Source organism: Camelus bactrianus, chromosome X (genome assembly GCF_048773025.1).
Source record: "Camelus bactrianus isolate YW-2024 breed Bactrian camel chromosome X, ASM4877302v1, whole genome shotgun sequence".
NCBI classification, from domain to species: Eukaryota; Metazoa; Chordata; class Mammalia; order Artiodactyla; family Camelidae; genus Camelus; species Camelus bactrianus.
Genome location: NC_133575.1, coordinates 114,515,512 through 114,531,771, shown reverse-complemented (window position 1 = coordinate 114,531,771; position 16,260 = coordinate 114,515,512). Strand labels below are relative to the sequence as shown.

The 16,260-nt window shown below is 51.0% G+C and overlaps 1 protein-coding gene across 6 annotated transcripts in view; it reads right to left on the bottom strand.

Moving 5' to 3' along the window:
* Nucleotides 1–16,260, bottom strand: part of MTMR1 (myotubularin related protein 1) — a 61,658-nt gene that overhangs the window by 12,571 nt on the left and 32,827 nt on the right. For all 6 annotated transcript variants that reach the window (XM_074359354.1, XM_074359356.1, XM_074359355.1 and 3 more), the window contains 3 exons: nucleotides 7,289–7,474; nucleotides 6,621–6,827; nucleotides 1,683–1,775 (listed from right to left, as the gene is read on the bottom strand). In XM_074359354.1, the coding sequence (XP_074215455.1) occupies nucleotides 1,683–1,775; nucleotides 6,621–6,827; nucleotides 7,289–7,474 (486 nt within the window). The remainder of the gene's footprint in view (nucleotides 1–1,682; nucleotides 1,776–6,620; nucleotides 6,828–7,288; nucleotides 7,475–16,260) is intronic.

The following is a 16,260-nucleotide window of genomic DNA, read 5'->3' as shown; positions in this document are numbered from 1 at the left end:
CTTAGAACCCCGCCCACCTCCCTTTGTTTTCTTATTTCTGAAAGTATGTCTAGTCTCTCGAGATCCCCACTACTCCAGTGTGATCCGTGGACCAGCAGCATGACCTGGGAGCTTGTTAGAAATGTGGGCTCTCAGGCTCTGCCCCAGACCCCTGAATCAGAACCTGCATTTGGATAAGATGCCCAGGGGAACTGTGTGCTCATTAGAGTCTGAGCAGCGCAGAAGCTGGCAGAGCAGGCTCCCTGGAGGGCTCCTGACTGAGGGCTGCCCAAAGCCCCGCAGCGTCAGCGTCGGGGGCAGCCAGAGAATCTGCATCTCTCAGCTGGGGATGGGGAGAGGCAGAGGCTACTGGCCCCAGGACTATGCTTGGCACCACTGTCTGGATCACTGGTCCTCTACCTCATTCTCACATCAGAACCACCTGGGGAACGTTGATGAACTACACACACTTGGACCTTCCCCCAGGCCCGCAGGAAGAAGGGCCTCCAGGGCCGGGGCCCAAGCAGGCACAGCTTTACAAGTTTCCAGGCCCCGCCCTGGCACCCACAAGCTGAGGTGGAGACGTGGCGAGGGGCGCTGTGGGCAGTGCCGTGGGTCTCAACCCCTTTCCTGTCCCAACACACTCACATCAGCACCCAGTGGCGAGGACTGGGATTTCAGACTCTCCGAGGTGGGGAGGCGGAAGGCCTTTAAAAGGCTCCAGGGGAATTGCAATAAGGTGGCCAGGCGGCTCAATCAGGGGTCACTACAAGTCGCCAGCAGTCTTGCCAGCTGGTCCCCTTCCTGTGACTAAGGCAGCCATGGCCAGACCTCCGGGTCAGCAGGAAGGAGCGCGCCCAGGCCGTGCTTTCCTAGCCTCTCTTCCCCCAGCCCCTCCCCCCCCACCCCCCCACCCCCCCGGGAAGCTAGACTGGGCAGCAGGCGCCCTGGAAAGGGCTGTCTGTGGTTTGCCCTTTCTCCCTCCCGGCCCCTCCCCACCATGGCCCTTTCACTGCCTCTATTTCTGTTGTCCCTTCTCTCTCTGTCCCTTGGTCTCTCTCCACTGGCTTTGAATCCAGGTCCATTTCTCTGGCACTGCATCCAACTAAGGATAAGACCCCAGACTCGGGTTTCAGGTGGGAGAGGTGGGAAATAAAAGAGCACGTGCCTTCTGGCCTGCCGACCATCGGCCCGTACACGGAGCTCAGCAGCTTCCCCTCTGCTGTCCTAGGCCACCCTATCCTGGGACACTCATTTCCCTCCTCACCTCGGGGTGGGAGGATTCCTGGAGTCCCTGGTCTCATCCCCTTTGTTCAGACACATCCCCATTTCCAACACCTGGTGACTCTTCCCGGACCTGCCCAGCAGGGGTCTGTGTGTGCCCTCCCAGACACAGACAGACAGACGGACAGAGCACACGGGAGGCCGGACTGAGAGGCAGCATTTGCACAGCTGCTGGACCGCATGACGGACAAAAACCATTCACACAAGAAAAGTACCTTTTGGTGTGAAGTTGGTTGTTTCCAACTTTCTGCTTATATTTCCAAGTGAATTAGAATCAAACTGAGTTAAATAACAGAAGGGGTCATATTTAACACACACACATATCACTTTGAATGAACATAAAATTAAAGTTTCTCTTTACCTTTAAGACATATTTGAATCAGACTATAAAGGTCAGAAACATACTTGAACCCTCTCACCTGTCTCGTCATTTGCCAAACACAATCAATAAACTGCAGGAATATAGGGGACCGGTCAGCATCTGCGTGGTTGTCATTGCCATGGCCCACTCGCTGAAAAGAATCAAGAGGTTAAACATTTTAATGTAGGTCCTCTCGAAAGTCACTTTAAATTGCCTAGTGGCAAGAATCATGTCTCATTTATATGTCCCAAGGCCTAACGATTCCTGGCACATAAAAGGCACTCAAAAATGTTCATTGAATTGAACTGAGTTCCATTACTCTTAGGAAACAAAATTTCAGTGTACTATATTTTTACATGTTGATTGTTTTATAATTTCACTTTAATACCGAGATCAAGAAGTTATAAGCAAATGGCCAGTAAACTTTTCAGTCCAAATGATGGGGTTGGCCGCAGCCACCACACCAAGTGCACAATGTCAGCATGGGACCAGCAATTAGCAGCTCATAAAGCACATTATGACTGTCATTTTCTCCACAAGAGTAGCTTTTTTTCCATTTTTCAGAAATGTCAGGAAGTCTGAGAATCAAAATAACAATTAATAATCTGCGAGTTTTAGCCAATTCCACATGACTCAGAGAACCTCAAAAAATCTCACTCCTGAAATGGTAACGGGGAGCCCTTCAGTATGGTATTTCTGGGTTTTTTTACAGTTTTGAGATATAATTGACACCAGTAGTGTATGTCATACCTTTTGCTATTTTAGAAGATGCTAAGAGATTCATACTAAAAGGTAAAAGATAGTTTCAAACACATAAACAGGACTGAAAAAAATATTGAAAGTGTCAAGTTAAAAAACGGCTCAGGAGTGAGCATTCTAACAGAAGCTTCACATAATCTGATGACTAAGCAAAAGGATGAGAAAAGTTATGAAGATACAAGGTGGTCATGACATAGGAAGAGTGAGAAATACTAGATCTATGAGATTTCCACCAGGAAAGACATAAGAAAGAAATGACCAAGTCAACATGAACACTTCAGAATAACACTGTACTGCCTTTTTAAAAAAATGTTAATTGTAGCAAAATATACATACCAAATTTACTATCGTAACCATTTTAAGTGTATAGGTCAGTGGCACTAAGTACATTCACGTTGTTGTGCAACCATCAGCACCATCCATCTCCAGAACTTTCTCATCTTCCCATGTGGAAACAGTGTCCCCATTGAACAGTTAACTCCCTGCTCCCCTCCCGCAGTCCATGGCACCCACCACCCTTTGTCTGTATAGGTCTGACTGCTCTAGATACCTCATATACGTGGAATCATACAATTTATCTGTCCTTTTGCAACTGGCTTCTTTCACTTGGCATAATGTCCTCATAGTTCATCCATGTTGTAGCAGGTGTAAGAACTGTCTTCCCTTCTAAAGCTGAATAATAGCCCATTGTATGGATAGACCACATTCTGTTTGTCCGTTCATCTGTTGAGGGACACTGGGTTGATTCCACCTTTGGGCTACTGTGAATCATGCTGCTATGAACATGGATGTGCAAAGAAGTGTTTGAGTCTCAGTTTTCACTTTTTTTATGTCTATAAGCAGAAGCAGACGTACCGGGTCGTATGGTAGGTCTATTTGTAATTGTTTGAGGACCTACCCTACTGTTCTGCATGGCGGCTGCATGCACTGTCCTAGATCTGTACTCCTCCTTTATAAAATAACTTGTGGAATCTGCTTCTCCGTATTTCAGGCACCAGGGGAAGTTTTGTACCGACATTTCGCAGTTTAGGATTCACTCCTTCTTTTAATAGACATACACTGGACTCGTACAGTGTGCACAAGGCACCCCGCCTGGCCCGCAGGGCTTCAGGCAGCTTCACGGTGTCCAATAGAGGCCAGGCCCTTGGCTAGGCACCTGGGGCACCAGGACAAACGGTCTGGTTGTGGGAGAAAGACCTGCAAATCACAAAGGCAATAAAGCGTGCAAGGGCTTCCTGGCTGGAGATGGGTATGGTGGGGCACAGAGGAATAAGTGGCCACCCTGGGATGGGCAGGAGGAGGGAACCGGGAGGGAAAGTCACAAGTTACAGTCATGGAGGAGGTCTCATTTGAAATAAATCTTTTTTTTTTCCATTTAACAGAGGCACTGGGGATTGAACCCAGGACCGTGTCCACACCAAGCATGCACTCTACCACTGAGCTCTACTCCCCAGCCCTGGAATAAATCTTGAAAGACTAGGAGGAACCTGCTTCCTGGCTGGCCAAAGACGGACTGAATTAGAAGCAGTGAAGGCGGTGGGGGACACCAGGGGTGCTGCAAGTAGCTGGGCATGGCTGAGCCCGGGGAGGGTGGGGAGGCGAGGCTGGAAAAGCAGCTTAGGGCCGGATCACCAGCAGCCTCAAATGTGGTGCCGTGGAGTCGGCCCACAAGCTAGCAAGCCGGGGAAGGCTCGGAGGGATCCATGCGGGGGAGCAGCGGCAGCAGATCTGCTATGGGGATGGGGGGACAGTGGATTGGAAGGGGATGAGTGACAGAGAGGCTACTTAGGAGACTGCTATAATAGTCCCACGGGAGATGGCCAGGCGTGAACCAAGCTGGCGTCAGAGGCAGTGGGGAAGAGATGATAGAGTTGCAATCTATGTATTTAAAGTCATAGGATGGGCTGGGATCAGCAAGGGATTAAACACAGAGAAAGATGATCCAAGGACTGAGCCCTGGGGCACCCCAACATTAAGAAGTTGGGGACAGAGGAGGCCAGAGGTAGGAGGAAATTCAAAAGGTTGTGAATATCCAAGGGAAGAAAGTGCTTCTACAAGAAGGGGACAATCAACAGTTTCAGATGCTCAGGCCAAACGAGAGGAGGACGTGACAGAGTGGCAGTCACTGGTGGCTGTGACAAGAGCAGTCTCAGGGCGGAGCAAGGTTGTGAGGAGGACACTTGACTGAACTGGGTTCAAGAGAAACAGTGAGAGTGAGTAGAGACTAGTTTTGCGGAGCTTTGCTGAAAAGGGGAGAAGGTATTTGGGGTGACAGCTGGACAGGGGAGTGTGGTGAAGAGGGCGGGAGAAGTCACAGCATGTTTCCATACCGACGGGAATGATCTAGGGCAGAGGGGAATGGGGGCAGGAACAGCTGGACAGCAGTCCGTGAGAAGGTCCGAGAGGCGGATGATGGGACAGGTGGGCAAGGACAGAAACCGGCTTCAGGTAGGAGCTCAGACTGCTCATCCACAGAAACCTGAGGGCCAGCAGAGCAGAAGGACCAGTAGGTGGGTGGCTGCAGGCTGGAAAACACTGTTTGAATGTTGACTCCACCCTAAACAGCTGGGAAAGTAAAGGGCCCCTGCCAGCTGTCTGTCGCCCAGGACAGAGTTTGGGGAGGAAAGGTGGAAGAGAATGGACTGTGGGTCTTCAGGGATAGCCAGGTAGGTGCAAGCCTGGGAAAGACGCCACAGCCTCTCCCAGCCTTCGCTGAGGGGGAAGCAACACGGGAGCTCATGATACTGTTTAAATTAACAGCAGGAGCTAACATTTATCCAGGACTTGGCGCAGGCCGGGCCCTGTCCTAAGCACCTGACACACAGAAGCTCATCCTCCCTCCTCTGCAGCACTCTGTTTCAGAGAAGGGAAACCAAGGCACAGGGAGGGAAGGGATGTGTCTGAGGGTAGGACCACAGCTCCCAAAGGGCACACGGCTCAGCAACGGGGGCACTGCCCCGCCTCCCCGTCATAGCACGCACCTGGTGCCCCCCAGTGGGTGCTGCTGGAGCCCTCTCACTGCCCATCCAGGCTTTCCACGGGCGAGTCCAAGCGGGGCTTCAGAGTATTCCAGCTCAGTGCACAGTTCACATGAATCCCCAGCGGCTCAAAGGCCTGGACAGGGATTCAAGACCACTTGAACTAGGACACAAACAGCAGCCCAAGAATGCCCTACCAGATGCCCCAGCAATTCCACCTCTAGGTATACACCCAAGTGTGAAAGCAGGCTGTTCTGGGCTGAACTGTGCCTCCCCCAATACATATGTTGAAGTCCTAACCCGCAGTCTGACTGGTATTTCATAGGAAAAGGAAATTTGGACTCACAGAGATAGCAGGGATGTGCGTGCACAGAGGAGAGGCCATGTGGGGACACAGCAAGAAGGCAGCCATTTGTAAGCCAAGGAGAGGGGCCTCAGGAGACACCAACCCTGCCAGAACCTTGATCTTGGACCTCCGGCCTCCAGAACAATGAGATGATAAACTTCTGTTGTTTAAGCCACCCAGTCTTACAGTATTTTGTATGGCAAAATCTTGTACACCAATGTTCACAGCAGTATTATTCACCACCACTAACAGGTGGAAATAACCCAAGTGTCCATCAACAGGTAAATGGATAAATAAAATGCAGGATAGCCATACAATGGAAATTATGTCCACACAATGGAATACTATTCAGCCACGAAAAAGAATTACAATTTGATAGATGCTATATGGATAAACCTTGAAAACACTGTACTTAGTGAAATAAGCCAGTCACAGAAAGACAAATACTGTATGACTCCACTTACACAAGGTTCCTGGAACAGGCAAATCCAGGGGGATAGAAAGCAGATTAGCAGTGGTCAGGGGCTGGGTGGAGGAGAAAACGAGGAGTGACTACTTAATGTGCATGGGGTTTTCTTCTGGGGGTGATGAAAATGTTTTGGAACTAGAGAGAGGTGGTGGCTGCACAACACTGCAGATGCACTCAATGCCACTGAACTATAGACTTTAAGAAGGTTAATTCTAGGTTATAAGAGTTTTTACATCATTTGTTTTGTTTTTAAAAAAGGCACACCTACACACATACAGAATAGAATGTCCTACCAGGAACATATGATGCTGAGGTCCATGGCATTCTATTATGGCAATTCAGGTCTCATACAGGGCACAAAGCCTTTGTGTGTGTGTGTGTGATGCGTGATACACATATGCCAGAGCAAAACAGTCTAGCATGCACCTCTCCGTCTCAACTTACCAGTGCAAACCTATGTCCAAAGCTGATCCACTCCTTTTCTATGAGAGCCTCGAATCCTTTAATGGTACGGTAATAACTGTCCAGCATCAGCATGGCCAGGGACGTCAGCTGGGCCGTTCGGTCCCAACCGTCACTGCAGTGCACCACCACCGAGGTTTTCCCAGATTCTATTTTATCAGCAATTCTCACTGCCCCAGCAAGAAGCATCTTCAGAAAAGAAGGCACATTAAACTAGGCTCCATTTAATTTCTACTACAGCAAAAAGAATTCTGTTCAGGTCAATAAACCAAACAAGAATGCAATCAATTTGAGAATCACTAGGAAACATCAGTATTGTGGGGGAAGAGAAAAAGAAAAAAGAAAAACTTCCAGTAAGAAAAATGACAGTAGTAAATAAGGTCCTTTGTCAAAAGGCCACAAAGTACTTTAAAACCGTGATCTGAGGCAACCATTAGTCCTTTGTATTCTGTCACAAAAGCCCCCAACAAAGACCACAGTTTGGATGCTGCCCTTGGAAACTATGAAAGCTCAGGAAGCTCAAGTACCCAGCAAAGATGTGCCTCTTTGCAATGTTGAGAAACCCCTGGATAGACAGCTGCGTAGCTTTACGGCCCAAATGCAGAGAAACCTTAACCAGAAGGCATGTAAAGGACGGGCCCTCTGCGTACCCTTATGTACTCCAGCCAGTGCGTCCCGTCCACGTTGGACAGCCACCGCGCCTCGTCAATGGACGGGTACACGATCTCTTTCAGTTTCCGCAGAGACTCTCTCATCACGTGAATGTTGTGGATCTCCAAGAACACGAGTTCTGCATTCGGGTAAGCACTTTCACTTTCATAGCCCCCGCCCTTTGCCTGTGAGAAACAAAAGATAGACATCACTTCACCTGAGTTCACTTTTTGTTTTTCTTTATTGTTTAAACAAATTTTTAATTATCTTTTGTGGGAAAATGGAGATTACATGTGTTATTAGGTGATTCCTTTCTTCTTCTTCTTCTTCTTCTTCTTCTTCTTCTTCTTCTTCTTCTTCTTTTAAGCACAATTGAGTTAACTTTTCTATCCTTTCTACTGTTACCAGACAGGGACCATTAAAAAAGCAACAAGCTCATCTGTTTATAATAAACCTCCTACATCCTTGCATGAGTGTCCCAGGGCTGCTGAGACAAAGTACCGCAATCTGAGAAACTCGTCCTCTCAGTTCTGGAGGCTGGAAGCCCAGCATCGAGGTGCTGGCAAGGCCGTGCTCCCTCAGAGCCCTCTTGGGGAGGATCCTTCTTTGCCTCTTCCAGTTTCCGGCAGCCTTTGGTGTTCCTGGTTTACAGACACATTCATCTCTGTCTGCCCCATTTCACAAGACCCTCTCCTTGTATCTCTGTCCCTTCTCTTAAGGACACCAGCCAGACTGGAATAAGGTCCCTTCTAATTCAATATGACTTCATCTTAACTTGATTACATGTACGAAGACTACTTCAAATCAGGGCCACAAAGGTACCAGGAGTTAGGACTCCAGCATTTTTTCAATGGAAACACAATCCAACTCATAACAGTCCTCCATTACCCATCATCAGTTAGTAAAACGATTAACAACTGGATCTTACACAAGACGAATTAGATTTTCAACAAGATGAATTGGATTTTCAAAGGTTCTGTCTGTTAGTACTATTTATCTGAATAAAAAAGTTGTACCACTGCAAAACTTCTGTATAAAACCATTTGTTTCTGTATTCTGTATAAAACCGTCCCAAACAAGGAGATTCATTTAAATAATTTAAGTAAAATAAAATACAAATGCAACAAAACAGGGGGCTATGGCTCACCCCTTGGTACTCTCGTAACAAATGCTGGTCTATAATTAGCTTATATGTGGTAGAGGTCAACACGCAAAACACATCCGTTATAAGAATATGGAGTAAGTGAAGCCCTAATAAATTACTGGTAGAAATGAAAATTGTGCAGTCTCTGTGGAAAAAGGTTTCATGGCTCTGCAAAATGTTAAACAGAACTACCAGATGACCCAGCAATTCCAACTCCCACAGAAATGAAAACTTTCATGTGAAAACTTGTACACGACAAATCACAGCAGCAGCATCTGCAACAGCTGAAGTGTGGCGGCGACCCCAGTGTCCATCAGTGACTGAGCGGTGAACAAAATGTGGTCTCTCCATACACTGGAATATTCTTCCACTACACAAAGGGATGGAGTGCTGACTCAGCTACACAAGGAGGAACCTGAAAAACATTCCACTAAGTGACAGAGGGCACATAAGACCACAGGTCGTGTGATTCCATTTATGTGAAATGTCCAGACGCGGAAATCTACGTAGAAAGTAAATTAGTGGCTGGCAGGGGGTGCGGGGAGGGGAGGGAGGGCAGCGGCTGCCAGTGGGCACAGGGTTTCCATCCTGACCACCATCGTACAACATTGGGAATAGACTGGAAGTCACAAAATTGTAAACTCTGGAATAGTTTTTGGAGAAGGAACAGAGCGTTCGGCTTCGAGTACAGGGAGCATATAATGCTCGTGAGAACTGAAGTGGAGATGTCGCCAGGCCGCAGGATACGCATTCTCGGGCTCAGAGGAGAGGCTGGGCTATGACTAGCAGGTGTAGCGTCGAGCGCTCGAGGGCAGCGCACACCTTGAGGAGAGCAGCCAAGGCTTAGAGGATAAAGAGAAAAGGGAAAGGAGTCTTCTGAAAAGGAGAAGGTACTCAGTGGTGTCCACAGCTCATGAGGTCACGATGAGAAGGGGCTTGGCCTTGCCGTGAACAGTCTGGGCAGAGAGAGGGATGGGAGCCGGTTTCGCATGGCCCAAGGGGTATCAAAGAGACACCTCCTCCAAGAAGCCATCCGAGAAGGGCAGGAGAGCCGCGGTGCCAGCTGGAAGGGAACACTGATGGGAAAGACTTGGTGGGAAGGAGTCAGCAGAGGGGAAAGGGAGGGCTGAGCAGGCAGGCGGCTGGGGGCAGGCTGCGGGGCACAGACGGGAAGGGAGCGCCTGTCTGAGGGTTGCTTTGTTCTCTGGGAAGAAGGAAGCAGACCCCGGGAAGCCTGAGGCCCCAGGTGAGGCAGGAGCATCCCGGCGTGAATGTGGAGTGACTCCAGCCTGCCCGCTGAGCCCGTGGTTCTCCTGGATGCTCAGCAGCCCAGGCTGTGGGCATGGAGGCGGGCAGGGGTGCTGCAGGGCTGGCGAGCCCAGGTGCGGGCCGCAGGAGCCCGGGGCCGAGAGGATGGGAGTCTGCACCCGAGCAGGCAGAGGGCACAGTCCCAGGAAGGCCAGAGCCCACGGGAGGCCGAAAGCCCCGTCCCCCGGGTGGAGGAGCAGGTGCTGAGTATCTGATAAAGCTTGCAAACACGACTGAGAGGAAAAGAAGAGAACTGTGTGTGTCTGGACGCCAGTTTGTACTCCAGGGCATTCCACAGAATTCCCTGAGACACTTTCAATTCAACACAGCACTCTCGGAACACCCACACACCAGCGCTGGACAGGGTGCTCTAGAGCACGGCCCTGCCTCCCTGCTGTAGCTCTCTGCTCCTCGGGAGAAACACCCACAGCAGCCGCTGAAGACACTGCTGACCGAGGCAGCAGCAGCCTGTGAAGTGGCTGAAGGCACTTTGGCGGCAGGGAGAGGGGGTCTGTGATCCCAGCTTGGCCACCCAAGTAGCTACGGGACGCTCACCTTCTCTTGTACCTCAGCTCTCTCGCCGTAAAAGCTGCAGAGGGTCACTGGGGGGATTAAATGCTAATTAAGTAGATTCTCTTAACGAAAGCTAATCCGTACCAAGTCTGCTGCCCCCCCTCACCCCACACTCGAGCACTGGTTTCTTATCCCCTCACCCAGCACCTACCGTGCACAAAGCCACGAGATGGCGGGTAAATCAGCCCCGGTCCCGCCGCTGGGAACCCGGAGGGGATCCGGAGAAGAGGTCCCTGGAGGGGTGCTCGGCCCTCACACCAAGCAAGCACTTTAGCTCAGAGGGAGCACGTGTTAACCAGCAGAATGTAGTTAAAGCCAATCTGTTGCCTGGAAACTGATTACTAAAGATCCAAATAAGACAAATGACCACCAGAACACCGGGCGATGGAAGCAACTGAGCATGCGTGCCTACCACATGCCAGGACGGAGAGCAGGCACCTGGAGGTCTCGCGACAAGGGGAAGGAAGGTGCGGGGGGCCCCACCTCTACTCCAGCAGGAACAGGGCAAGGGGGCTGGGAGAGTTCTGGAAGACATGAGCTTGCTGGCCAGACCTCTCTCGGTGGGGCCAAGGAGGGTTCCAGAGAGAAGCCAGTGGTGTTGGGACACCGCTCCTCACTGGCCCCCAAGTCCCTGCGAAGAAGCGGATGGCAGCGGCGACAGGGCCAACCTAACCCTCGGGGAACAGAAAGCCGACCCGCCGGGAGGCAGCAGCTGCAGGATGGACGCAGCTGCCCTGATTTCAGGCGGGCTGGCCAGAAGCCTGCCGCGCTCTCGGTCCACTGGGTGCCAACCCTCAGCAGCCAGGAGGGCTCCCAGGTGAGAACGCTGAAGCCTCCGAGAGGGCAGGCTACTCCCAAAGGCACGAAGTGGCAGGGCAGGATTCCCGTACCCTCAGACCCCAAAGTCCCCACACCTCCCCCGTTGCAGACTAAGTGTGTCCCCTCAAATTCACATGTTGAAACCCTAACCCCCAATGTGCAGGTGTTAGAGGGTGTGGCCTTTGGCAGAGGATAAGGGGATGGAGGTGGAGCCTGCAAAGAGCTCGCCCCTTTCTGCTCTCTGCAATGTGAGGACACGGCAAGAAGGGAAGCAGGCTCCCACCAACACAGAACCCACTGGCATCTTGATCTTGGACTTCTCAGCTTCCATTGCTCTGAGAAACACATTTGTTGTTTATTGGTTACCCAACCTCTAATATTTTGTTTTAGCAGCCTGAGCTCGCCCAGTTAGTTCTCCCCCAGGACACCCCTCCTCTCCTGGTATCTAGGACCTCCCCCTCCCTCCTTGGGGTCTCCTCCCACTACTTGGAGCATCCTTTCCTTCACCGAGTTCCTCTCTTGCCCTCCACAGACAGCATTTCGGGGGGGGGAGGTGCTTGGCCCCTGCTCACGTGGTGGAGACTCCCTCCGTAGCCTCACCCTCTCTGCCTGAAGACTGCAACCACCACCCAACACACCACTGGGGCCCTGGTCTCAACCTCCAGAGATTTCCCTTCCCCACAGGTCAAAACTCAATTCCTTCCATCCACGTTCACTTTCTCAAGAAGAAATGTGACATACATGCCTTTGGTGCTGTCACACTGCCTCCCCATAGTGGAGTCTGGATTTTGAAGTTAACATCCAATGCCACTTGCTGTCAGGTCCTCTAAATAGTGGCCATCCATTGAGAGACGACCCCAACCCACCAGCCAGCCAGCCAGCCCTGTGTCCCACAGTCGTGGGGCAGCCCCTGCTACTGTGGAGCCGATGGCCCAGCGGCTGGACACAGGCTGAATGAGGAACTGGCCACGTGCTGAGGGGTACGGAGAGCAAAGTGCAGAGCACCACGGGCAGGGAGACCTCCGCACAGCTGGAGACACGCCCTGAGGAAGTGACCTTTAAAGTGTCATCTGAAGGATGGGGGAGCAGTTAGCTTCAGGGGAGGGAGTTGGAGATGACACTGGGATATGCTCAAGGAACTGAAAGAAGCTTCTCACAGCTGCGACGTGGACTCAGGAGGTATTGTGAGGCAGGAAGGAAAGAGTCTGTGGGTGCAGGGCTTCAGAGACCCTGTTCAGGAACTGGCTGTCACCACCTCGAGGCATGGAAGGCACGCACAGAGTGTATGTGTAGATCATCCTGGCCACAATGTGGAGACTGGATTGAAGGGAACCTCTCCAAAACACTAGCAAACTGAGTCCAGCAGCAGAGTAAGGAAATTTTACATCATGACCAAGTGGGACGTATCCCAGGAATGGAAGGGGGTTGTACAGGCTCACGGGGGCTGCCATAACAAAGTACCACAAACCAGGTGGCTAAAAACAACACAGATCCATTTCCTTACAGCTCTGGGGACTAGAAGTCCAAGATCAAGTTGTTGGCAGGGGTCATTCCTTCTGGTGGCTCTGAAGGAGAATCTGCTCCAGGCCTCGCTCCCAGCCTCAGGGGGTGGCCGGCCATCCTTGGGGCTGCTTGGCATGTAGCTGCGCCCCTTCAGTCTCTGCCTTCGTCATCACAGGGCCACCTTCCCTGTGTGTGTCTCTGCATCTCTGCACTGCCTTCTTCTGAGGAAGGACATGAATCACTGGATTTCAGGGCTACTCTAGTTTGAACTCAACTAACTACATCTACAAAGACCCTATTTCCAAATAAGGTCATATTCTAAGGTTCCAGATGGACATGAAGCTTTGGGAGCTGCTGGTCAACCTACTACAGTATCAAAATACAAAAACCAGTCACTGCAATACACCATGTTAACAGAATGAAGGGGAAAAACACATGATCGTCTCAGCTGACACAAAAAAGGCCTTTGAAAATCCAATACCCTTTCATGATGAAACCATTCGACAAACAAAGAATAGAAGGGAATTTCCTTAACCTGATAAGGGCGTGTATGAAAAACCCACAGCTAGTTTACGCAGTGGCGAAAGACTGAAAGCTTTCCCCTTAAGCTTAGGGACAAAACCAGGATGCCTGCTTTCACCACTTCTATTCAGCCTGGCATTCAAGAGGAAGTCCCCTTCTGGTTGCTAGAGGGGATTCTGCCAGATTCATGAATTGCCTAATAAAGCCAATTAGATCTTAAAAGAAAAAGCAAAATATGGTACTCGAGGTTCTTGCCAGGGAATCAGGCAAGAAGAAGAAATAAAACACATCCAGGTTGGAAAGGAAGAAGTAAAACTCTCTACCTGCAGATGACATGACATATAGAGAGGAGCTAATGTGGACCTGGACAGATAAACATCCGTGTCTGCTTCCTAGACACATACACCACTGCAGTTAAAATCACTCTAGACGTGCAATTTGGTGTCCTGCTCCTGTCTTTTCTGTGTGGGATAAAACAATGGGCTGCCCTTGCTCTGCTGGATGTTTAGAGATCGCCTCTGTGAATATAGCTTTTCTCATATTTGTTTTTTTTAATTTCCCTGGGCTAGTACTACAGTGGTGACAGGAAGTCTGCAGAGACGCGGAAAGACTGACGGGGTTACTGATCCACCAGACGTGGGGAGCAAGGGGAACTGATTAATGGAGGATGACTACGCTGAAAAATGCTGCCGCCCCTCTCCCACAAAGACATCCACATCAATCCCTGGCAAGTGTAAATGGGACATTTTTGGAAAGAGGGACTTTGCAGATGTGATTAGGATCTTGAGATAAAGAGAGAATCCGGGGTCATATTGGGCCCTCAATGCCATCACAAGTGTCCTTAGAAGAGAGAAAAGCACAGACACAGATGCAAAGGGGAGGAGGCCGTGTGGTGACAGGGCGGGGACAAGAGTGCTGTGGCCATGGGCGCAGAGAAGCCACTAGAAGCCCGGAGAGGTAAGGAACACATTTTCCCCTGAAGCCCTGAGAAGCAGCACTGCACCACCAGATTCCAACTTCTCGCCTCCGGAACTGTGAGAGAATAAATTTGTGTTGTTTTCAGCCACCAAGCTTGTGGTGATTAGAACAGCCACCTCAGAAACTCAACCGCTGCCCGTCCTCCTCCCAGCCCCGTTCCTCCCCGAGCCATCCCCCTACTCAGCAGCCTATGCCCCCATTCGTTGCCAGGCCAGACTCCGGGGTGGGGGTGGGGGAGTGAGCCCCTTGGCATCCTGTACCGAGGCCCCCGGGACTGTGCTGAGTCCATGACGTGCATTCTTCTCACCCTGCTTCAATTCTCTCACAGCCCTCAGCATGAGACAGTTACCTCCCATTTTACAGAAAACAAGCCTGAGGCTGCTAGAGAGGTTAAATAACTTGCTCAGGGTTCCACAGAACACCAGGGGGTTAGAACCTGGAGGAAACCTCAGATGTGACTGACTGCCCAGCCAAGGGCTCTTACTACCCTGCCTCTCAGGCTGCTTCGGATACGCTGAGGTTTTGTGACCTGGGAGACAGCCAAGAGGGGATGCCAACAAGAGAGCGGGATGGAAATTCCATTTGGACGTCTGGAGGGATCAGGGCAGGATAGAAACTTGGGTGGCAAACTCAACACAGAGAGCGTGTTGAAAGTCATGGCACTGGAGGGGATGGCCCAGAAAGATTGTGCCGAGGAGAAAAGAGGACCCCAGACAGTTCGAGGAGCGCCACTATCTGACAGCTGGGAAGAGGGAGAGGAACCAGTGAAGGCAGCTGAGCTGGCCAGGCTGCAGAGGGGGAGAGAGTGGTCCAGGGCCCAAGATGTCGTGAGAGCCAAGAGAATGTAGCCATCCACTCTGAGGTCAATAATGATGACAGCAAACATGACCAGAGTGCTTTCTCAGGGACAGGCAATGTCATAAGCCCTTTACGGTATTGCCTCATTCAACCTTCACATCCACCCCAGAGAGGAGGTGTCCGTCCCTCCCCGTTTACAGAGGAGGCCATCGTGCTCTAGAGAGACGTGGTAACTGCCCATGGTCATGTACAGATAACCACGTGGCCCCCACGCTCTCCCACAGCCCGCTTTACGTTCCTCCAAGCCGCAAGCTGGAGAAGTGCTGGGCAGTCTGTGCGACTGCTTGTTCAGTAGGAGTGTCCCCTCCTTCAGAGAGCAGACAAGCCATCAGTCGCGCACACACGGGGAGAAGGGCGTGCCTGCTAGCATGTCTGCTCTCTGAAGTAGAAGGGAACAGCTCCTCTCATAGTGAGATGGGGAGGTAGGAGGTTGGTCAACAATGGAATAATCACTGAGGAAAGAAGAGGCACAAGCTGCTGAGAGAAACAACCCCCCTCAAGCAGTGCTGAGGGGGCAGAGCAGGGGAGCCCTGAGACGGCCTCCTTGCCATTCATGTGAATGATGTGCTCTGGCACAGTGCTGTCTAGAATGCCCACCCACCTCCTCCTGCTCATCATCCAAAGCCAGCTCAAAGGCCACCTCCTCTGCGGAGCCTTGCCCAGCGTCACAAGCTCCCCCAGAACACAGAGCTGACAGCTCCCATAGACAGCACTGTCTGACTTGGTGTTTCCCCTGGCACCTTGTCCCTAGTAGGTGCTCATTTCATGCTCATTACCCAGGGGTACCAGTAGGCATGAGATGGTAAGGGCTGTCGCCACCGTCCCGATACCTAAAATTACTTGTGAAGAGGGCCAAGTCCTCTGCCTGCCAGGTGCCTGCCTGCAGGACTATGCTGTCGGAAAGCCATTTCATGGTGTTACAGCAGGCAGGTAGCTAGAAATGAGCAGAGAAAGGGGGACACAGGCCAAATGGCAGGAACTGAGCAAAAAGGAGGGGCATGGGCCAAATGTGGTAAGCCATACAGCATGTAAGCACCAGGGGTCCTTGGGCAGAGAAAAGCAGGAAACTCTCGGCTGATTAAGTGGTCACAACTTTTGGGGTGATGAATGGCCTGGAGACCGACAAAGAAAGGTGGGAAAAGGCAGGAATCTCGGGTGTCCGAATGTAACCTCTTGTTCATTATGCCCTCATTACAATAAAATTAGCTTTGCAGACTAGAAGGACCCATCATGCACCAAGGCCATGACACTTCCATCCAGACTAAA